Source organism: Octopus sinensis, linkage group LG2 (assembly GCF_006345805.1).
Source record: "Octopus sinensis linkage group LG2, ASM634580v1, whole genome shotgun sequence".
NCBI classification, from domain to species: domain Eukaryota; kingdom Metazoa; phylum Mollusca; class Cephalopoda; order Octopoda; family Octopodidae; genus Octopus; species Octopus sinensis.
In genome coordinates this window covers 41455466-41480006 of record NC_042998.1, presented here as the reverse complement: position 1 = coordinate 41480006, position 24541 = coordinate 41455466, and the positions used below count along the sequence as shown (strand labels likewise).

General features: G+C 32.5%; 1 protein-coding gene across 8 annotated transcripts in view; it reads right to left on the bottom strand.

Annotated features, from left to right (window-relative positions):
* Positions 1 to 24541, bottom strand: part of LOC115232614 (dystrophin) — a 744226-nt gene that overhangs the window by 82777 nt on the left and 636908 nt on the right. For all 8 annotated transcript variants that reach the window (XM_029802603.2, XM_036512501.1, XM_029802605.2 and 5 more), the window contains 4 exons: positions 17499 to 17668; positions 12359 to 12515; positions 12120 to 12249; positions 3591 to 3748 (listed from right to left, as the gene is read on the bottom strand). In XM_029802603.2, coding sequence (XP_029658463.1) covers positions 3591 to 3748; positions 12120 to 12249; positions 12359 to 12515; positions 17499 to 17668 — 615 coding nt within the window. The remainder of the gene's footprint in view (positions 1 to 3590; positions 3749 to 12119; positions 12250 to 12358; positions 12516 to 17498; positions 17669 to 24541) is intronic.

The window sequence follows — 24541 nt, the reverse complement described above, 5'->3', positions numbered from 1 at the left end:
AAAGAAGTGATTCGATGGGGGAGGCGATAAACAGAGAGGGGAAAGGAAGAGAAGGGCTAAAAGTGAAAGATAAAAATATGGGGGTAATAAAAGAGAAAGAAACAGATAGGAATTTGGACAGAAAGAGAGTGGGGGGAAAGTTAAAATAATGAGTGGAAGTGAGAAATGATAGAGAATGGGAGTGGGGGTGCTAAATGAGGGATTAAGGCAGAGGGGAAAATAAGGCAGGAATGGAATGAAAAAGACAGAGAAATAAAAGACAGTAAGATAGAGAGATGAGACATGAGTGTAATGGAACAATGTAGAAGTGGAGATATGAAATGAAGGCTGATAGAAAATAAAATGAAATTATAATTGAATTTCAATGAAAACCAAAATGAAAATTGATATAATTTAGTTAAGTATTTTTTTCTTTTGTAATTGCATTGAAGTTGCACCAGAATTGCATCCATTAAATCGATTGCAGAAGTTGCCTTAACATTGCACTTGTTAGATCAATAAAATAAACTAAAATACAAATAAAACATTTAAACATATAGAAATCCTGAAAACAAATGAATTGTTTTGTGAATGAAAATTATTGACAAACACTTAACAGGTGTGTGTTTAGTAGGGAAGGTGTATATGATCTCACACTGGATACCAGTCTGACTCAGAAGATAAGGTTGTTGATTGGCCTCAGTGTTCTTTTCATAAATAATAATCCTAAGACAACTGGGTTGATTCACCAGTTTGCCATTTTTCTGCTAGATAGAAGACAGGCCTAATTTCTTCATAAACATACATGTATGCACATGCATGCATACACACACACACTTCTTTACCTGTAAAGCTTTAGATATTTTCACAGAATTTTAAATAATAGCACGTCCCTTTTCTATCTGGTAAAAATGATTCCTCAAGCTTTAATGCAGAAGAGTTAGGCTAATTTGTGTTTCCTGATTTGTTTTCTAGTCACGGCTATCTTATTTTGAATAAGACAGTGATATATTCATTTGAAGAAAGAAATAATTGCTACATCAGAAGATAGGCCAACTCGCATAAAAGGTCTCTCTGACTAGTTTGAAAGAAAGTGTTGTATATTTATGCAGAAGAAATTCAATGTCAGATTTTGTTCCCTCCACCTATCCAATGCATTAATGAAGTGCAGCTATCAAAATATATTTGGTTAACATTACAAATCTTCACTCTGCCCACACAATTTGGCATTCATTTTCATGCTTCCACAGCTTATATATCATTTAGTTGTATATCTTAAAAATATAAATTTATGATAGTGGTGAATTATATAAATTATGTGGCACAGATATTTACCAATGACTTGTAACATAAACCTTTCGTTTTTCCCATACAATCCTATAGAATGCTTTTAAGAGATGGTTGTATAAGGGAACTTCTATTTGAAGCTGACCTGATTTTTATTATCAATTCAGCATTGACAATAGTTTGAAACCGGTTACAAGAAATATTGAAGTAAAGTGTTTAGCGGACTGAATTCTGTCTCCTACTATCAGGAAGGCAGCTACCGTAAGGTAGGAAGTGGCAACATACAAATTATGTTCTATATGGTCAATACAATAATCGAAAGTATAAGGTGCATTAGTAATTTAGGTGAATTAAAAACCGTATCAAATGTAAGAAGCAGTTACAAACAGCATCACTTGTTACTTTATTCACTGTAGATTGGCATTAAGATTTTATTGTTTAACCCTTGTTCAGTTCTGATTAAGCAGACTATCATTAAAAATGTAATATCTGGTCAGGTCTATCACATCTTTTAATATGTTAGGGGCAACATTAATGTATCCTTTCATTTTCAAGATGGCAGGGTGAAATGCTAGATAGAAGTTCTGTCATTGGCTAAAGGTTAGTGTTTTTCCTTGTCATTTAGGCACTAGGGAGAAGCGAAGGAGATAGATAGGAAAGTTAACAAAAGTTTGGAGCGGTTGAACCATATTTTAAGAGGGCCTCTTGTTTTTACTGATAATTGGATTGTTAATTCATTTGAGAGACTAACATAGTAATACGTATGATAGAAGTGCAATTTATGTCTGACTGAAATTATGAAAAGTCAAAGAGAAATTTTCAAGACAAAAGAATTACCTTTCATGATCCTCTGTATTACAAATCTATTATTTGATTGATTAAGAGAAAGGGGTGGAATGGGGATGGACAGACAGATAGATTAACTGATTTAGAGCAGAAAAGAGAAAGGTGAAAGACAAAGAACAAAAAAAAAAATTAAAGTTTAGTAAAGAAATGACAAAAAGTTGTTGCCAGAATAAAAATAGACTGATAAATACACGGATAATAATATTGGGTATAACTAGAGAGAAAACTCACAGAAAAACATAGAGAAGATGATATTGCATGATTTGTCTGATCTAAGCTACCATAAAAAGATTAAAAAAGAAACCATCAAAAGATGTAACTAATGATGATGATGCAAAGTACTTGCAATGGAAGCAAAGTAATATGAGTATTCTTAATTAAATTCCTGAAATAGTAAATGTAGCAGCCAAGTGATTAGATAGCCATGGCTCAGAATTGCTGTGGTTTTATTAGCATTACAAATCAAAATTTAATATCCTGTTATTGTTAGTGACCTTGTTCTAGGCTAATGCAATTGATTTAATCCTTAAATTTCAATAATTACATATTGTTGGTCTTGAATATGAATGTGTGTGCATGTGTGTACTAATGTTAACATTCAAATTGAAAGGTAATACTTATGCACTAGCAGGTTGAGCAACCATGCAGAGGGTACTGTGCATGTGTGAAAGAGAGAGTTTTATATATATGTATCATCATTGTTATCATCAGTTATTGTCCACATTCCATACTGGCATGGGTTGGACAGTTTGAGAAGATCTGATAAGTCATTGAGTATCAATGTCTGTTTTGGCATGGTTTCGACAGATGAACACCTTTCCTAATGCCAACAACAGTGCACTCTGTAGAGTGCACTGGGTGCCACTCCATGTCACCATCTCTAGTGAGGTCACTTCTTTAATGTCCAGCTTTCCATGGAACTGTAGGTTGAGCAGAGATGTATTTGAAGCAGGATTTTACAGCTGGCTGCTCTTTCTGATACCAACCCTTACATGTTTTAGAAGGTATTTTTTATTCAACAAGTTTTCATTATCTAGCAAACTCACTCACAAGGCATTAATCAACCTGGGTTACAGCAGAAGACACTGCCCAATGCATATTCACACATATTAAGAAACACACACACACACAAAGCATAGTAAAAACAAAGAGAGTTAGGGTTGCTCGCTGTATGCATAAACTGAAAGTGAAGCCATTGGAAATATGCACTGACAACATAGAATTCTTTGGGATGGATAGATAGACAGACAGATAGATAGAGACAAATAGACAGACAGTTGTGTGTGTGTGTGTGTGTGTGTGTGTGTGTGTGTGTGTGTGTGCACGCGTGTATATATATATATGTTAATGTAACACACAGGTACAATCTCAGAGATCCCTAGATGCATATAGAACAATCTTTATATTCACTTATTCTGCTTAAAGTGGCTTAACTGTAAGCAGAAGTAGAAAACAACAGTAAAAGATGTTTATCTTACCTCAAGGACTTCATCAATTTGTGATTGCCATTCATTGCAACTTTGATTAATTTCTGCCCATTTGCGATTGACTAATCTCACTTGTCTTCGAATCTTCCGGATCAGGTAATGTGCCTCTCTTTCAGGTGACATATCTAAAGCAGTTAACCCTTCGACATCTGTAAAATAAAAAGTATTAGTGTAATGACATTTACATGCAATAACATTTATTTTTCTTTTCATTAGAAGTCACTGCCAATAAGATAGCAAGCAACCAACAATAAAATGGACCTCATGTAACCATTTATTTGCTGGGAGTTACAAAGGTAAAGGAAAGAAAAAAAAAAAAGAGATTTCATTTGAAGAACTGCTTCGATGAGTTACAGCCATGTAGATGTAAAAGGGAGATGCGGAAATTGAAAATCCTTTCACTATATATTTCTTTGTCTGAGAGCTTCAAAAAGATGAATGGACAGTTGCTGGTAACAAATAGTGGGTTACATGCAAGTTTTAGCACAAGGCAAGCAAATTTGGTGGAGGTAGGGTCTAGTTGATCACATCGACTTCAGTGCTCAACTGGTACTTATTTTATCAACTCCGAAAGGATGAAAGACAAAGTTGGCCCTGGTGGCATTTGAACTCAGAATGTAAAGACAGACAAAATGCCATTAAGCATTTTGCCCAGCATGGTAATGATTCTTATGTAAGTGAAATATTAATATAGATAATTAAGTGTTAAGCAGAGTGCTAATCTTAATAACTTGAATAACCTATAATAACTAATAATAACTAGAATAGTAGTAACAGTTTAAACTGCCATGAAATTACAAGAGATGCATTACAGATGGGAATTGCAGAGACTTCAGGTTGATAGACAAGGTTAAAAAAGTAGAGTCACAATAAAGGGGTGGGTTTAGTATAAGCCAAGTTGGATAACATGCAGTTTAGTTTTATATCAATATGTGGATTCGCATACATCAAACAAGTGTTTTTAGTTAAAGAAACAACTGTTTTGAATTTGTTAATCAAGAAAAGTATTTGATAGAGTCCCCTGCTCTGTAGATAGGTGAGTACTGAGAAAATTAGATGTGGATGACTGAGTCATGAAAACAGTTCAAACTATGTATAAGGTTATTGTGTGCAATATTTGCATACAGTTTCTGTATACAATCTATTTAAACATACAACAGTGTTTCCCTTCAGGTAGATAATCTCCAACCTTCAGTTACTTTCAACATCTCAAATGTACTGGAAACAATCTCAAGTAATAGTCTCATTTATCAAATCAAGCTACTTTTTCTTCTCAATAATCACCAATATGATTTTTGGAGTGCCATAGCTACTAGATACTCAATATTCTGCACCACATATCAGTAGTTTCTTGCCTTTGAGAACTTTTTCAAAAGCAATGTTGTAAGCCTTCAACTGAGTCTTGCAAAGAACTTAGAAAGGCTGTCTGTCTATGGCATTACCCTTGTCTCATTATATGAAATGAAAGTTCTCTGTCAGCTCACTCCATTGCAGTTTTTGCTGATGAACTCCATTCAAGTCCCAATTTATCAACTTGAGTATGTCTCAGGGTTCACTTATTTCTGCAATACTCTTCTTTTTCTACATTGATAGTAGTTGTGAGTTCACTGTGCTTCTAAATACACACACACACACACACACACACAGAGGCTTATGAAGATGGTATCAAACCTTTCATAAACTGGTGTAATTCACATGCAACTGAGACAAGCTCACTGATGTACTAATTCTTTTAAAGTATCTTTCATGAAGAACAAGACAACTTGAATCTTTATAATCTCTATGAATGATAAATTTATGCAAACTACATATTAGTAAAATAGTAAAACTGCTCTCTGAAAGCAAAAGTTTCTCTACAAGTACCAAAACCACTTTAGACCTGAATAGATGGTGGCCCTTTCTAAGGCACAAAATATATCCTTCAGAATATTGCTTTGCTCACAAATATGGAACAGTACCATTTTTGTAAAATCACATAAAAAAAAAGTGTGGTAGGGTAATCAAGGAGTCTTTATCTATCTATATGCTACAAGTTTTATACATCTACGGCTATTCCTGCTCCTCAGATCTTACAAATTATGCAGTTGTATTGCAAAAGTGTTGAATTTAATCATTGCCAAAGCTCATGTACATATGGTGCTCACACTAAAGTAGTCATTTTATCAGTTGATTCCCAATAAGACAACAATATTAATTTATTTTTTAAAAAATACCACTACATTCTAGCTAATTTAGATGATGTATGCTTTGCAATATTTATGCATATTTTCCTCACAATACAACTATAAAATTTTATTTGGCCCTTGCTGCTGCATATATACATTTTACGAATGTCTTTCACTCCAGAATGTACAGGTGGATATGAATGTTTGGATATTTATGTGTTTTTTCATTATGCCTGTCATATTTTTTAAATTAGTATTTTTATAAACCTTTTCAAAATGAATTAATACCTCTATTATTGTCTAATAGCTAAATAATAAAAAAAAATCCAGAAGAATATGGTTACTTGTATAGTTATATAGTACAGTATGGTTAAGTCTAAATAAAAATGTGACTAGAATTTTTATTTCTAAATTATCAGAAGCTTAGAAATTATAAAATAATACATTTTTGAATATAAAATATTTAATATTCATAACAGCTTTTACATATTGGTTTAAGCAAGCAAACAAGAATAGATAAATGCACAAATTGATTATTTCATGTATAAATAGTTCTATTAGATGCAAGTTCTTTTATATTAATAGATATAATTATAATTTTAGTGAATAAAGGGACAGCAAATTGGATTATTACAAAATTATCACTGTAGAAAAGATTAGTGAAATGAGCATATTTAGAATAAGCTTTAAGGTATCAGAAAACCAGAAGAGTTCCTCATAGATTCACTAAAACAAAATAGCTTAAGAATATGACAAATCTCTGTAACAGAATAGGGATAGTAATAGCTGCAGGAGAAACAGGAGAAAAAAAATAATAAAGAAAAGGAGTTATAAACAGGGTAGATGAATGTGATGTTAATATTGTAGAAAGAGGAGGAAATAAAGAAAAAAGAGCACGTTGCATGAGTCATCAAAGTCAGGTTCAAAACAATTTACTATTTATTTTTTACTTTGAATTTTTCTGTTTTTCAATCAATCTCTCATGGTTTACCTAATTCCTTTTTGATCAATACTTTTGACTGTCTTATTGCGCTTTCTCTAACCCACTTTCTATCTCTTCCTTTTAATCTTCCTCTCTTCATCCTTCTATCTCATTTAGTGCCTATTAATTTTATTCTTCCTTCCTCTATATTTATCAACTTACTCCTCACTTGACTTTTATTGCTCTCCCCACTTCTCTTTGTTGTTTCTTATCTTTATTCTAACCCCTTCGGTAAATATGTGTTCATCTTTGTGATATTCCACTGTTAAGATAGCCACCTGATGATCATAGTTATTGATTTACCATTAAATAAAAACGGCACCAACAGACAGTATTGAATAATTTCAGGCTTCAAACAATGTTACATTAATTACTGTCCAGAGAACTATCAGGCTAACAGATAAAAAATAGCAAAAATACAATATAGTCATCAACATTTTGATGCTCTTTTTCATGCTAGCAGACAGTATGCTACAAACTGTCTCAGTCTTTTGTAATCTCTTCAAGGACCAGTTTCCTGAGATCTGACATCACCAATACTGATAACATACTCCGATTTCATAAGCATTTTTTCACCCAATAATAGTTGTCCATTTGAATCACATATTCACACTAGAATAACAGTCTTCTTTGTACATTTGGGCCGAAACTATTAATATTGAACCATTCTGTCATTTCACTTGTTTTTTGTCTACCTTTCATGTACATTAGCAATAAACATCCAATAGAGAATGCTGACCCCATTTTTCTCTAGACACCACATATCTTCTGTATTCAATGCCATATCTCACAGCCATGTTGCAATACATTTCTTAAACATGCTTTAGAGTCAGCTTTTAGCATGAAGAGAAATATTTTGATACTATCAGTCAATAGTTTGCTGAACTAGTTCACTTCTTATCTCAACTACAATGCATTCACTACATCCACTCCAATACCAATAATTAGATCAACTAAACAACAGAATCTAGCAACTACATCTTAGAAGTCTAAATAATTAAAGATTTCATTTTATTCTAACTGTTAACTTCTGTGCATCTATTATGCCTGAAACCTTAATTCTTAATCAGTCTGAAAGAGATTTTACTGAACATTTGTTTTTTTCAGATGCATTGCTGGTATTGAGTATAAATATATATAAAATTTTGAGTTCCTATATATGCCTTCCTTGTTATTGAACATGGACAGCTCCCAAGTGCAATGGAATTTCCTACATGCCATTTGGTTCTTATTAATTTCATAATCTTTTAGCAAATACCCAGATGTACACACATATACCTTTACTTATTTTTCAAGTAAGCTTTTTTGTTTTCCTCCCATTCCACCAATTTTCATACATCTGCTGAACTACAGGAAAGTATGCTGTCACCATTTTTTACTAATGGTGCTAACGAAGACATGTTGTGCACACATGCCCTCTCTTTCTCTTTTGGAAACACATACATTTAATGAGGCAACCCCAGGCTATTCAGCACAGGTCGTCAACCCTACAATGTGTATCACACTTTCCCAGTTCCAACCATTTCATGAATACAGCCTGGATACAGCAATAGCTTTTTTTTTTTAACAATAGTTCAGTTGGAGATGGCTCAATTTTCTCTTACTTTTAAAATATTGTTCTAGAAGTGATCTAACCTACACTTTATGTTACCAAGTTTGTATATTTTTATTAGGATTAAGAAATTTTCTCTAAGTTTTCTCCAGATTCTCAAATTTATGTGGCATCTCCAAATTTTAGCACTCAAATCCCTTTATTTGCCAAGTGCATAGCACCAGTCTTGTATAAAATGTGTGTGTATGAATTTTTTCCTTTCACAAACTTTGAGAGATATGAACAAAATTGCTTTAATGGTGAAACTTGAAATAGATAAAACCATACATAATAGCATGTGTAATATTCTTTTCTACTCTAAGCATAAGGCCCAAAATTTTTTGGGAGGGGGCCAGTCGATTACATCGACCCCAGTATGCAACAGGTACATAATTTAGTGATGCCCAAAAGAGTGAAAAGCAAAGTCAACCTCAGCGGAATTTGAACTCAGAACATAATTACAGATGAAATACTGCTAAGCATTTCTCCCAGTGTGCTGATGTTTCTGCCAGCTCACTGCCAATAGCATGTATAATATTGGGTTAAAAAATCACATGGATGGTAGCACATCTGTCATAACTACAGAAGATGTGGGTTTGTGTCCCACAGACGGCCTTCAACCTTTTTCTATCCATGGGTTTTCAAACTCAATATTCTATATGGCATAATAATGGCTTTATGGACCTCCACCATTAAAATGATTTCATATACACACACACACAATGGGTCTTCATAGATTCTGTCTACCAATTTTCTTCTCAAGGTATTAGTTAGTCTAGAGCTAAAGCAGGAGACATTGCACAGTGGGAGTGAACCCAAATTTGTGTGGTTGCAAAGCAAACATCTTAATCACATAGTCATGCATGTATTCATTAACCGTTTGATAACAGTTATGTAATTATGGTATTACTGTTGCCATTCAACCTGTATTCAGTCATACATTTGTTCTAACTGAACAAGTCTATGATAGCATTCTAGTATTGACCATTTAGCCTCTCTTTTCTTTCTTTTTTTTTTGCAAGTATAATGTAACTAGTTATATGTTATCTTTTCTCTTTTTGTTTTCTATTTTTAAAGACAATTTGATGGAAGTTAGACTGCTCTCTCTCATAAGTCGAGTGACCATTTAGAGGTTTCATTGTTAGCTCATAGTAGTTTGTACTGATGTTAATTAAAATTGAATGAATAAAAATCTCATCTTAATGCATCTGCTAATGCCCAAGAGAAAAGCATGAGCTTTATACAATTCCATCTTCCACTTCCTTTTAGTGAAACATTTTTTCTTTTCATATTACTTCTATAACTAGCTACTTGAATAAACTCACAGGTTGCCAGCAGATAATGAAATATTGTCATTATATTTATACTGATGCACACATATCTCTTCTAGATCCATTGTTAGATGTGGGGTAGAACAGGTGAAAAAGAGAAGCATATTTATTCTCAGCAGCCATTTGCAATTATTATCACCGGAAGTCATAAGAAGTAATTCTGATCAATCCAATAGATGGATGGGGAGAAATTTTTAAACAGGAAATGAAATGGACTGATTAGAAAGGAACTTAATGATATAATTATGTAGTCTCAAAGTGGTCATTATATGCAGGAACAACATACCCCTGAAACTTGGAGGAGTAGGAATGCTTCATCATTGCCATAACAACTGTAGCAGTCATTAATAACAATAGCATGATGACCATTATAGTAATCATCTTGTCTTTAATATTGCTTATTCCACGAAAGGTATTTATAAATAAATCCAAATAAATACCTGACCTACTTATGTTTCTTTGAAGTAATTCATGAAATATTAAATTCTCTGAGAAGCATACCTAACAATAGATGCTCTATTCACAACTGGGAGTTTAAAGGTGTGGTAATAACTTAGTGGTCAAGTATAAATTTGGATTATAAAAATCAGTTTCACAGAATGAAACACTGGATTTGATATTACCAAAAATAATTCACACATCTTTTAAGCCTTCTGGTGTCTATATAATAATTACAAGTCATATACTGGGTTAAACAGTCAGAGAGTAGATATTTTATTGAGTTCATTAAATACAAGGCTGCCAAGGATCTAATTAATTGTTCTTAGGCTAGGAACATAGTCAATCAGAATGAATTACAAGGACAACTCTGACAGTCTCACACATTTCTACATTTTGTATCAATGGTTAATCTTCCTTCTTAGAAAAAAAAAACCAAAAAAAAACCCTCTCCAACCCTGATTAGTTTCTGGCTCCCTACAAAGTAGTTCAAGTATGATCCACATAAGTGTATTGCTCACATATCTGAGACAGTGCTGCTGTAACACAGATATTTAGACTACACCCCAAAGAAGTCCACCTGTTTGACAAAGACTCATATACCAACATGCAACAGCTTCACACTTTTATTGCTATCTCAGTTATGTGAGCAATACTCTCATGTGGATCATATTTGAACTTTGTAGGGAGCCAGCAATTAATCAGGGCTGAAGTTTTTTTTTTTTTTACATAATGCCATCATTTCTTCTTTCTATCTCTACTTCAATTGCTACAATGATTTCAACTTCTCTGAATTAGTATGCTACTTATCACCTCCATTTAAACTCATTTAATGAGTCCAGTTTTTTTCTTTTTGGAACTTCTATCATGTTTTACCCACCAAAATAAACACATTTCTCAATTATGCCTTTCTATAGCTGCTACCCCTTGGAATTTGCTCATGCTCATGGTTTTCTCACATAAGTTCAAAGTGAACATCAGTTGCACTGGTCATAACAATTTGCAAGGCAGAGGGCCTCGAAAAGTTTATGGGTGCTTTCTCTTCTCATTTGACTAATTAAGAATACGAAAAAAAAAAACATCAATAATGATCACACCAACACAACTATTGTTACTAATGCCAGGCTTCAGCAGTATCAGCATTACCACTACTACATTTGGTTACTGATGCTATCATTAGCATAGCTAGCTGCTACACTTAAAACGTATATATCAACCAAGTAATGTCTTTTTTTATTCATTCCATAAATGAAAAATTAGAGAATAACTCAACTCTTTTGGGCACTTTCATTTAAAGGACCTTCCCCCATCCTCCCAGCTTTTTTGCTTTCAGAAATTGTTAGATACACAGAGCACCATAATGAAGGTACAGTAGTTACATCTAACATGAACAAAGCTTTCTATAAATTACCTTATAAACACTTTTCCCTATAGCATAATGAATAGAGGATCAAAGTAAAATCTCAGCATGAAGAATTTATTTTCCCCAGGAAAGTTAAATATCTAAAACACATGGACATCAAATAAAAAAAAAAACTTCTGAAAGTCATATTAAAATATCATAAAGGCTATCAACACACATATTCAAAGAAAGTGCTTAAATTCAATTTGATGACTTTATCAATGGGTATAGAAACAAACTGCTAAAACAAATGATCAAAAGGAATACTTAAACAAACATAATATACTGAAATGGTCTAATTAGTTTTAATATATTTTTGAGATAACTATCTTATTCTGAATATAATACAGAAAAAATGTTTTAATCATATAAATTCTATCAAAAATTTGCTTTATAGAAAAGACAAAACAAAATACATCAGACCATTATCTGTATACCTCTGCTGTAAAATAGGAACAGGAAACTATATTTTGGTTTTTGTTTAATATATTTGGAAAATGTAATTTTATTGTTGATAGCTGAAGATTGACAGCATGCATATTTTTTAAGGGTGTAAGTGAAACCAAGTATTTTCAAATTGAAAAAAGAAAAAAAAAAATCGTTATATTTACCTAGCTCCACACTTTCTGAACTATCTGTACTGAGTCGTCTTTCTTCACCCTCTTCACGTAGGTAATACCTTCCTGCTTCAAGATTCTGTTCAACTACAGGACGCTTTAAATCTAGCTGATCTCTCAATCTCTGGGGAAATTAATGAAATGTGAAGTAGGTAAGAAATGATGCTGAAAATAATATATGAACAGAAAATGTTTGCTGTAGTCAGAAGTTATGAATGGCTATAAATATTTACCTGATTTTCTTCATTTTGCTGTTGAACCAATTGCAAATCTCCTCCAACAGGTTGTTGGGAGATGAGCATTCTTTGCTGTTGAGTGATCCAACTAGTAAGGTCTTGTAGTTGAAGTAACAAGTGTGTCCATTGTTCTGCATTACTCTCCAAACGCCCTCTAAAACAGAAAATAATTGGCATCAGACAGATACGATAATAGTATTGTTTTAGCTAATACTAAAATTAGAATGAATTTAAGAAAACCTCAAGAACCAAGAAAACAAAGAATATAGATCATAAATATATTAAAAATATAATAAATGTAACATTTGTTAAATTTTTAAATATGACAAAAACCTGATGACTAAATGAAACTTTAAATTTACTTTCTACTCTGTTTTCTGACAGAACACTTAAATGCAATCAGTTTCTTTGTTTGGCATATGATAATTTTGACAATGTATATCTTAGTAAATACTCTTTAAGTTATTTCATCTCAAGCACTAATCTGACCAAAATTGAAAAAAAAAAAAACCCAAAAAACAAAAAAAAAGTGTCCATTTCATGATATTGTTTTCACTTGGTTGTCATTTAATTTCTAGTTTTAAAAAAATTCTATAAATTTAGCTAAATATTTTCTTTCTATTCTATTAGTAGTTTAACTCTTTTCTTACTATATTCTGTTGAAATACACTATTATTGTTTCAATTAATTTTGAAAGTAATAAAGAATTTTAGTAAAATAAATTATTATTAATTTAGTGTTTGGATCATAAATTAATATGAAATTTCGATGGAAGATCTTAAGGTTACGATAAAACAAGAACAGTTTCAGGCAGGCTTGTATCAAAAAGGGTAAAAATGAATTTTAGCAGTAAATTCATCTTGTAAATAATTAATGTTAAACAACCTAAAAGCTGGTGTTTAAAAGTGTATTAGGTATGTTTAACTTATAAAAGTAATTAAAAACTTCTGTGCTTATTCTTTAGACTTATTACAGAACTTTTCACTAAATCCTTCAACTGATTTTCAATTTACAAGATTCAAGTGGATATTATTGTTGCTGTCTTCATTGTTGTTTTAATGCCCAATTTTCTATGCTTGCATGGCTCAAACAAGATTTTCTATGGGTGAATGATGTTCTTGGTGCCATCTTGTACCTGTTTCCAAGCAAAGTAATATTTTCCCAAGGCTAGACATATTTTCATGAAAGATTGCAAACAAACAACACTGCTTGTATGACAGTGACGTTTGCTTACAATTGGCATGTGACATCAAGAGAGGGAGACAGAAGTACATATGTGCAAGCAAATACATACATACAAATAACTTCTTTTCAGTTTCCCACATTGTAATTCATTTACAAGGATTTTGTTAGTCAGGGCTATAGAAGATGTTCAAAGTGCTGTGAAGGGAAACTAAATCCAAAAGTACATGACTGAAGCAAACTTCTTAAGCATACAGCCACGCCTGCATTTACATATCATTAATTATTGAATTACCACCACATTTTTGCTACAAATATATATACTCAAGAAATTTACTACATCAAAATCAATGTCTGGTGTATTTTAGATCTTTTTATCCAGATCTAGTATACAATTTAGCTAACATCATTAAAGAACAAAAACAAACTAACATTTGCTTGCAGTCATTTGGCTATCATTCATGATTATACTTGTAATGTACAAAAGAGAGAGAGAGAGAGAGAGAAAGAGATGTTAAATTGTAAGCCAAAGTGAAACTAAAACGAGAAAATTCTCCAAGGTAAATTTGGATTTTGTGTTCAAAAGCCGAGGCAAATTTTTGAAAACCTGAAGTATTAAGGTAAAGGGGTCAACAGGTATTGTTACTTTTCCTCTATTTTTTTTTACAAGGAAATAACTGCTACATGTTAAGTTTCCAGTTAAAATTCTCACAAAAGAAAAAAAGAAAAATCTAAATCAATATATACTGAAGAATTCTGTTATTATTTCCCAAAGATAAAACAGCTGCCATACATTTTGTTATTACAAAAGAAAGCTGTGATCTTATGTTAGCATTAGCCTTAAGAATAAAACAACCATAGAAATGAAAATTGTACACTTTGGGAGAATATGGTAGTAATTTTGGGTTTTTTCAAAATTCATTTCTAAAAAAATGTAGAGCCAGACAATTAGGAAGTTTTTAATAGCAAGAAGAAAAAAAATGAAAGAAAAAGAAAAGAAAACAAAATAAAATAACAAAACACTTGGTTTAATATGTTTTTGTGAAACCTTTATGAATAAAACTGTGTGATAAGAGACAGGTCAATAATCAATATTAATATTTTCACACATCAATTGACCAGATAAGGTTATTTTGATGTTAATTTCTCAAGCTTTTCTGAAAAACATCAATATCTATTTTTCTTTTATTAACTATTTTGTTTTAGTGACAATATTCTGAGTTCAAACGGCTTTACCCAGCTTCTGAGTAATACATTACACCTCATTATGTCAATCTGAAATATTTCTGTTGCTACCACTCATAATTAAAAAAAATCTTTTTTCCAATTTAGCCAATAAGGGAAGGGCTGTCAGTGATCATGAACTTTGTGGGAATTCCTGGATAAGAATTCAGGGTTGGCTAATTAATGGTAGGAAAGCTATCCAGTTGCAGAAGTACATCTTCAAATTAACATGTCAATATCCAATTGAGAAAGCTATACTGGCATAGGGTAGATGAATATAAAATAAATAGAAATTTTCTCTCAAGGAGAGTATATGAAAAAAAAAAAAAAAAAAAAAGACTTGTGCCTCTCAAAAGACCTACATAGTAGACTTCATTCACTACATTTAACAAATAAGCAAACAAGAAGTAATAAAAATCAAAGCCTTGGAAAGATCAGTTTGTAGAAATAAGCAGCATGACTGTTATTCCTAGCAAGTAGAGTAACCACTCAGAGACACCCTGTTGACTTGACTTTCATAAATATTTTCCAAGGAAATTGTTTATACTGTGTAGCGGCATGTGTTGGGTGGTTTGACTGGGCTGGCATGCTGCACTAGGCTTCAGTCTGATTTGACATGGTTTTCTACAGCTGGATGCCCTTCCTAATGCCAAACACTCTGAGAGTGTCAGAGATGCTTTTACATGCCATTAGCATGGGTGCCATTTGTTTGACACCGGTAACTGCCACAACTGTGATTTTGCTCGGCTTGATGGCTCTTCTTCCCAAGCACAACATAATGCCAAAGGTCTTGGTTGTTGCCTCCACAAGACCCAACACTCGAAAGGAGCTTGGCCACTTTGCCTTCATGAAGCCCAGTGCTCGAAAGGAACGCAGCCACCTCACTTCCGTGAAGCCTGCTCAAGAGGAACTCAGCTACCTCCCCTCCGTGAGGCCCAACACTTGAAAGGAAAACAGCCACTATGCCTCCATGAGGCCCAATGTTTGAAAGGAACTCAACCACTTTGCCTTTGTGAGGCCCAACGTTCAAAGGTTTTTTTTTATGTGCCACCAGTACAGGTGCACTTGGCTAGACAGGTCCCCTTAAGCAGAGCACATCACTAAAGGTCTTGGTCACCAGTCATTGCCTGTGTGAGGTTCAAAGTTTGAAGGTCAAGCTTCACCACCTTGTTCCATGTCTTCCTGGGTCTATCTCTACCACAAGTTCCCCCTACAGTTAAAGATTGGCATATTTTTACACAGCTGTCTTCATCCATACGCATCACATGACCATACCAGCACAGTCATCTCTCTTACACACCACATCTGATTCCTCTTATGCCTAAATTTTCTCTCAAGATGCTTACACTCTGTTGAACATGTACATTGACATTGCACATCCAGCGAAGCATACTGGCTTCATTTTTCTCAAGCCTATGCATGTCCTCAGCTGTTATACTCAGCATGTTTCACTGCCATGCAGCATAGCTGTTTGTACACAGGCATCAAACAACCTGCCTTTCACTCTGAGAGGAAGGCTCTTTGTTGCCAGCAGGGGTAGGAGCTCTCTGAACTATTGCCCAGCCTAATCTTATTCTCACAGCTATGCTCTAGGAACAACCACCTCTACTACTAACTTGGTCACCTAGATACCAGAAGCTATCTACTACCTCTAGCTTCTTTCCCCTCTGGCAGTTGATGGAGTCTAATTTTCTGCACATAAACAAATCTTATCTCAACCCATCTAATGCAATGGGGTTTATTTTGAATTTAGAACTAGTATCATCACTATCTTTGTTTTCATGTCCTTATATCAGAATAATTCCTGTAGTTATTTTTCTTTGATTATATCACATCATCTATAGCTGTGATACATATTTAATGGCCCTAGAAAATAGCAATGTAGGTGTCCCTGCAACCATCAATTAAACTTAATGCATCACAGTTTTAAGTTCAACCCTTACTTATAGTCAATAAAATAAGTACCAAATAAAATTTTGTAGCTATATGCTGGTGTATAAATCATTACTATATTTTTTATTTTATGAATTCAATATAGCATTAAGTACTTAGAATTATTGATTCAACATTATGAAAAATCTCAGGGCTATACCTGTACATCAATTTTGTAAGAAATATATCGAAAGTGAAACAAAGAATGCATTAAGTCTGTCTGGAAGTTCTAAATGAGATCAATTAAAGAATACTGTAAGTATGTACAAAGTAAGGTTTTTGTCTTAGAAAGCTGGATGATAGAAAATATCCAATATTGATTTTATGTGAAATGTATACCAGCAATGCTACTTTATTTTTCGGTAGCACTCACTTCTCAGTCCTTGAACAATCAAAGCCATTTTTCTTAAGCTACCTGTCTTTTATTTCTGATTTTGTTCCTGTAACCCTTGTTACTAACAGTCTTCACTTGTTAAAATGCTTATCAAATCTCTGTATAAAATAACTGTTTCAATAGCTACTCTGAATAAAAGGAATTTTTTTTGTATATGAAGAGATTGATATATATATATATATTATTTCTTAAAAGATTTATATCAAAGATAAAGACATGTCAGAATCTTTTTCTGTCAGATTTATTACAAGAAGTGCAAGGAAAGAGAAAAAAAAAGAAAAATTGGCAATGATAGGATAGATGCAAATGTAATTATAAACACTTTATAAATAAGGTGCAGCTATTTTACTTGACTCTTCTGGTTTAAGCTATTATTTTTTTTGGAAGAGTTATACATTGGCATACCTGATTTCCATTGAGGTGGTCATCAATGTGAGCCATCGCTGGTTCATCTCCTCCAGACGATGATGAAGCTGTGTAGTATCTTGTGCTACCATGGTTCTTGCAAGTTGATTACCAGCACTTGTTAATGATTCATAAGCATTTTGGTGAGAATCTACTTCTGCCTGAATTTCCTATGAAAACAAAAAAAAATATATATATATATATATATATATAAATAAAATTTTAACAAACTCACACAAAAGAGAAGAAAATATATTAGTTTTAGCAGGATCAATGGAAAATAATATATGTGACAGTGATGAAATATTACATACAAATATAAGGAATGAATTCCTGAACCTAAGGAATATTAAAAAGGAAAATATATTGACTGAAGAGAAATATTATTCATTTACACATTATCAGATTTCGGGAAAAGAGTATATGAAATTTGCTAGTGTTGGTGATATTAGATTTATAGATATTCAGATCTTTCATAGTTACAGCAAATTGTATTCTAATACAATGTGCTTAAAAAACATAAAAGAAAAAAGAAGAAAAAAACCCCCAAAAACTTCATTCGCAACTCAAGCAGTTCAAATTTCCCAAAAGCATAAAAACTCGTATGGTCCATCACATCTCCAAGAAAGGAAACTTGTGATCCCACTAAGTACCATGCTGTTCTCTATAATTTTGATAGTTCCAAGATGGTAGATGCAATTATCAATGAGCATTTAGGTGATTATGTATCAAAGTTTACCTTCAAATGTAACAAATGGTATGTTGGAGGGAGGGGGGAAGGGGGCTAAAAACCAGATGAATTAACTCTGAGGTATAGTCCACATGAAACACAATATTTAATTTAGTGCTAACATATTTAATGCAGTTGAGAATATAAAGAAACAACACAACAACCCATTTTAAAAAACTTAGTTGAGAAGCATTGTAATTAGCTCAATGACTATCAAAAAAATTTTGGTAAGCATGAGAGACAATACAGGGTATATTTTGGCCTTACTAGACCTTTTCAGTGAAGCGGAATGTCTAAGATTGAGATATACATGCAATCGTCTTCCATACTTGTTGAAAAGATTAAAATATTAGTAATCATTGAGGTAATAAAGTCCTTCTCATTATATAAATATTTCCCACTGGATTCTTGATGCTCATAGCATTAATATGTCAACATAAATCTAAATAGACAGACAGTAGCCTAAGAAAACAATAATATTAGCAAAGGATTTGATAAAATACAACATAAAAATCTTAAGGACAAACTTCCTGTGCATTAAAGTTAGAAATAATTGCCTAAATTCCTATTATTTTCTACTGCTCATTCCAATTAGTCTTGTGTGAATGGTAATCTTGCAATCCTTCCCCATGTCAGCTTAAACAATATCTAAAGAATTCATCATGATAATTCTTTTTCTTTTATCAAGAACTCTGTCAATTCCATATATTACAAGACTTTCTTCTACATACCCTAAATTCAGTGATCTGGCTATGGTTAACACCAGCTACTTCTATCATATGTGTGTGTGTTTGTGTATATCTATATCCACTCCTTCCATTAAGACTTTCATAAGATACAACTATCTAGTTACATTTAACAATGCAAAAAGCTAATATTAAGAACTGTACCATGCTTCCAATTATCACACACACACACACAAAGCTACACTGAGTTCTCATATTCCTAGTACTTCTAAAATTATTTCAAGATGACCTGGTTTCTGATTTAATGAACTGAGAAGCTGTTCATTATCTACAATGTCAAAAATACACACACACAGATGTGCTGAATGGTTCTGGGTTTGATCCTGCCACATAGCAATTTAGGCTATTGTGTTCTACTATAACATCAGACTGGCTATTACTTCGTGAATGAAATTTGGTAGACCAGAAACTGTGCAGAATTCCAACATATTATCTTACATTCACTTTTTCTGCTGGTATGTGTAAGACAGGTTGACAAGATCTGAGTCAGTTCTTATTTCGAGTTACTGCTCTCTTGGACTAATTAGATGATCATGTTTACTTGTATATTTTATTTTGGCATGGCTTCTACATTTGGATGCCCTTCCCAAACACTGTGGATTTTATTTTGGCAGCAGTACAAGAGATCAAGAGACTGTCATGCCTTTGAAAGACAAGACTAAGAGTCCTCTTCAATACACATCGTTTTAGGTTGTTAATACTGGTCCTCTTGATGAGAGATTGTCTTAGGTTGTTCATCAAGAGAGTGCATTAGGTGCATTTTATCTTGGGAACAGCACTGATAAGGTTACCGTGTCCCCTGAAAGATAAAAGGCATCCTTACTGCTCTTCCTTGTCTCCATTCAAATAGAGTAAAAGAGAGGGCGACTGCAGAATATCAACTAGGAGAAAAAAGCAAAAAAGTGAGGGTGAGAGAGAGAGAGTATGTGTATTCATGTTGTGACCTACCATTTCCCATAACTTAGCAGTTAAAAATTGTTAAAATAAATACCAAACTTAAAAGAAATCCTGGGGTCAATATGATCAACTAAAACACCTGGAGGCAGTGCTACAGCATAGCTGCAGGTCAATGAATGAAATCAGCAAAAGAACATTTATAACAGGCGGGGAACACTTCTAATTACTGGATTCTAAACTGTTCATAGAGGAGGGAAAGAAAAATGCCTGGTCAGCAAATAAACTTATTCAAATATTTTATCCTGCTACAGAGATTAAATGGATTTTATCAAAGACAAATTATCAGTTAGAGCTCATCTTCAATCGAAGATACCTATAGTGATTGCTTCTCACTATCCATATTGTGATTGTCTCCAAAAATTGCCCATCATATATTCAGCTAGAATGTTTTCAAAAGTCCCTGCTTGAAAAGTTAACATCATAGCTTAGAAATAGACAGCATGTTTTAATATATATATTTTTATTTCCACTCTGATTTATATCAATGCAGAGCCTCACTAAACAATTAATTTTAGTAATTATCTTTAAGATATTTAATCCAACATTGATTATCAAAAAGGCTTTATAATGTTATTTCAAATCAGTTTAATTCATTGTCACTGATTTCAAATACCAATGTATTTAGCAAGCATGAATGCTTGATTTTAATATTACTAGAATTTACCATAGACATTTTTGAACCTCACATAAAATAGCAGTTGGTAAAAACTGTATTCAACAAGCCATATTTAATTAAATTTTCCAAGTGCTACAGCAACGTAAAAGCGATTCAAACTTGAATAAAAGATGGATAGTTGAGTAGATATTTAAAACTGTAATTTGTGACAACCAAAACTCAAGTAGATCAATAAAAATTGAGAACGTACAATGTATAGAGTTTAGTATATAGGACTAAATAAAAGGTTGATTTCCTTTATGTTGCCATCTGAAACCAATAACGAAGTGCTCACAATGGATATAGAGGTGAAGAAAGCTCAATCAAAGGATTAATCGAACATAAAATTGAATCATGTAATATTTACAATTTAATCTTGAAAGGAAAAGAAAGAAAAGTCCTCAGAACATCATGATTGTTCTTTTATTGATTGCCAAGCAGAAATTGGCAACATCCTGTATATAAAATTAAAAACATTTAACTAAATTTAAAAAAAGGAGAGGCAAAAATGATCTTCATAATGGTAGAATAGTTTGTCATTCTTACCACGATCAAACTTTAAACATACTTCCTATTTTTTAAACTTTGGGATTTACTTTTCGTTCATAAGAAATGCAAAAAATATCATGAATAGATTGAAAGCAGCAATTCAAAATAAACATGAATTGCATTTATAGCTTATGAGCAAGGAATAACCATGTTTCAATAAAAAGTATACTTGCTATAGAAATCACTTTTAAAAAGAACAGGTATTTTGATTATGCACCTCACAACATGATTCTAACCAGTACGGCATGAATTCTTTCAGAAGTTATTTGTTACTATCATGAGATAGCAGGGAAATTTAGAGGAAAACAGCATTGATAACCATCTGAATTATAAAAAATGAAATATTCTTACATTCACTGTGCCATTGTGTTTTCTGTCATGTTCATTTGTATTATTATTATTTTTGTCATATTTATGAAATAAAGGTGTTTATGCATAAATGTCAAGCTATTTTGATGCTAAATGATTTGTACACATGTATACATCTCAACCCTGTGCAATATAACATATCAAATGCATCCATGAAGAAAGATAAATGTTTTGGGAGATCAGTTAATTTCCACAAATAAGAAAATGGATGACAGCATCTAAAATAATCATAGAATACAAATGTTCTTTTCTCAAAAGAACTCTCAAATTATACTCATAAACTGTTGGTACCACCATGAGTTAGAAATGATCAGTGATATAACAGTAATAAGTAACTGAATGAATGACAAAATATTTTTTTATCAAGAACACAAATGTTTAGAAGTAGGAACAAAGAGGCTTCCTTTGTTTCTTTAGGTTGAATTTCAAAGAACAAAATAACATCATAGATGCAGTTGTCTGATTTTTGTTTTGGAAAAGGTAGTGCAATAATTAAAGATGAATTCAATTAACAACAATAAACTTTTGTCTATTACTGTTTGTCTGTTTTTAAGAATTCTAAGATAATGTACAGAATTAAGTAAAATTACAATTTATTATTAATGAATGACTGTTTCAAACTTTGGCACAAGCCATGTATTTTGAAAGAGAAGAATGATCAAATTAATCATTCTCAGTTTTGACAAGTACCTATTTAATTGATGTGAGAAGAATAAAAGGTAAAGTCAGTCAGCCCTTGGCAATGATTTAAACTCAACATATAAACTATAACAACAAAATACTGAAAATATTTTGTCTTGTGTTCTAGCTGTTTTACCATGTCAACTTACTGAAAATCTTCAACATGACTGCTGTCTCCATAGCATAGTATGCCATATCTCAAAATATGACAATGTGTTTATTTTACAGTGATATTTGTTTGAAGTCTGTCCAAAGATAAATCAAACATTAAACCTACATGCCAACCAGACTGTGCATCATGTTCAAAATTGCAGTGCTGTATATAGGTGACCTTGACTTTCAGCCAGTCTTGCCTACATTTGCTAGAGTGAATACAATCATCTCCAAAGATGTTCAGATTTGGGATTGTCTTCAGTTGCAAGTTGAACAATGTAAGATTTGGAACAGTAATGTGGTTATGAGAAATTGTTTTAAGACTTTTGTGAAAACTTTTCTAATGTTGCAACAAACCTTTATGTTGGACTGTTTGAGCTGCATGCAATGCCACAAGGAGTACAAGCATTTCAAATTGGGAAGAACATCTACCAAAAACAATCTGATCATGAAAGTGCATAGAGTGATGCATGTAAATTGTCACCAAATGGTTTGTAAAATTTCCAAAGAAAGAAACATCTGTGAAAGTTCATGCCATGTGATTTTCAAAGTTGGTGCTATGTCAACTAACAAATGAACAAGGAAAAAAAATTTTACAGCCAGTCAGAAACTGTTTAACAGCTTGAAAGCAATGAATGAAAACATAACGTGATGGAATGTAAGAATAGGGCTACAACGTCAAAGCAAATAGGCAGCTGTTACAGTGGGTTGGATCAATGTTGCCATAACGAAAAAGATAAGTACAACAGAGTTGTTAAAATGTGAAGGTGATGTTGGTCACTTTTTTCTTTTTTTATTTCTATTGGATGGTTATCGAGCATTATGATTTTGTTCTACATGATCTGACAAACAATAAGATGTTTTTGTTGGATGTTCTGAAGCATCTATGAGAGGCAATGTAAAGGAAGAGAAGAGGAGCTTGGATGACAAAACCTAGATGCTGCACCATGACAATGTACCTGCTCGTGCTTCACTCCTTGTCTATAACTTTTTATTCAAGTACAAAACCGCTCTCATTCCCCAGCTGCCTTACTCTCTGGTTTGGTCTCTACAGACTATCTTTCCCCAAATTGAAATTCACTCTGAAAGGTCACAGATTTTAAATGATAAAAATCAAGGAAAATTTGTAACAAGAACTGATTACTACCTCTGCCACTGTAAAGGCATTCCAGAACTGGAAAACCTTGGGAGCTGAGGAAACTATTTTGAAGGAGATAAATATGATTAATAATAGGTGAAGAAAAATTTAAAAAAAAATTTTATTTAAAGATTCTGGTGTTTTTTTTTTATATTTTGGATAGATCTTGTTGGCTAACATATCAATGCAATTAATAGCTGAGAATGACAAATTGTAGGATGTGTTTGAAGAAAAATAACAGTGAAGAAAATATTTAAAAAGTATCTTTTCACAATAAAAAATTACACTAAAGTTTTGTTAATTTCTGTTACTTGATTGTGATATTAAGTACTTGATAAAAATGCTTTAGGTTTGACATTTACAATTGATAAGATTAGTGTGACAAGAAAATGAAAATTTCATGCCATTTTCAAGAGCATCATTGACTTAGACAAAACATTTTCAGGTGAGTTCTTAAAAGAAGTTTATATCGGCATAATGGTATCTAGTAACAATATTTGATAACAATGAAAAAGCTATGCCTATCGTTTTACATAAAATATACTTAATTTTATTGTTCATTCTACTCAATGTTTAAATATGGTGACAGCATACTGACAACCAATTCATTACTGGATTTTTAGAGCAACAACTTGGAGATAAATTTACTTCAGCAATATAAACTATTTTTTTTAAAACACCAAAAGATAAAATAAGCTGAAACAAATCTATTAATTGATCAAAATTATTAAATAACTAAATTACAAATCTGTAGTCATTATTGTGATGGACAACATACACACTTCAGATTTTAAGGATAAACTATTATATTGGACTGTAATTTTGCAAATTGGTTAAAGAGACCAAGGTTGAAAAATACTAAAATTCATTCAACCAACAAATGGATGACATACCTTGTATTTTCACAACACGGAATTTTTAGTTTATAAAGTTTTGTAGATAAAGCAAAACATTAATTAATAAATACAGGATATCATGCATCGGACACACTAATTGCTTTGCAACCAGAACATCTGTTAATTTATATGGCAGCAATCTAGGAACGGATATTAAACCAAAAGTTTA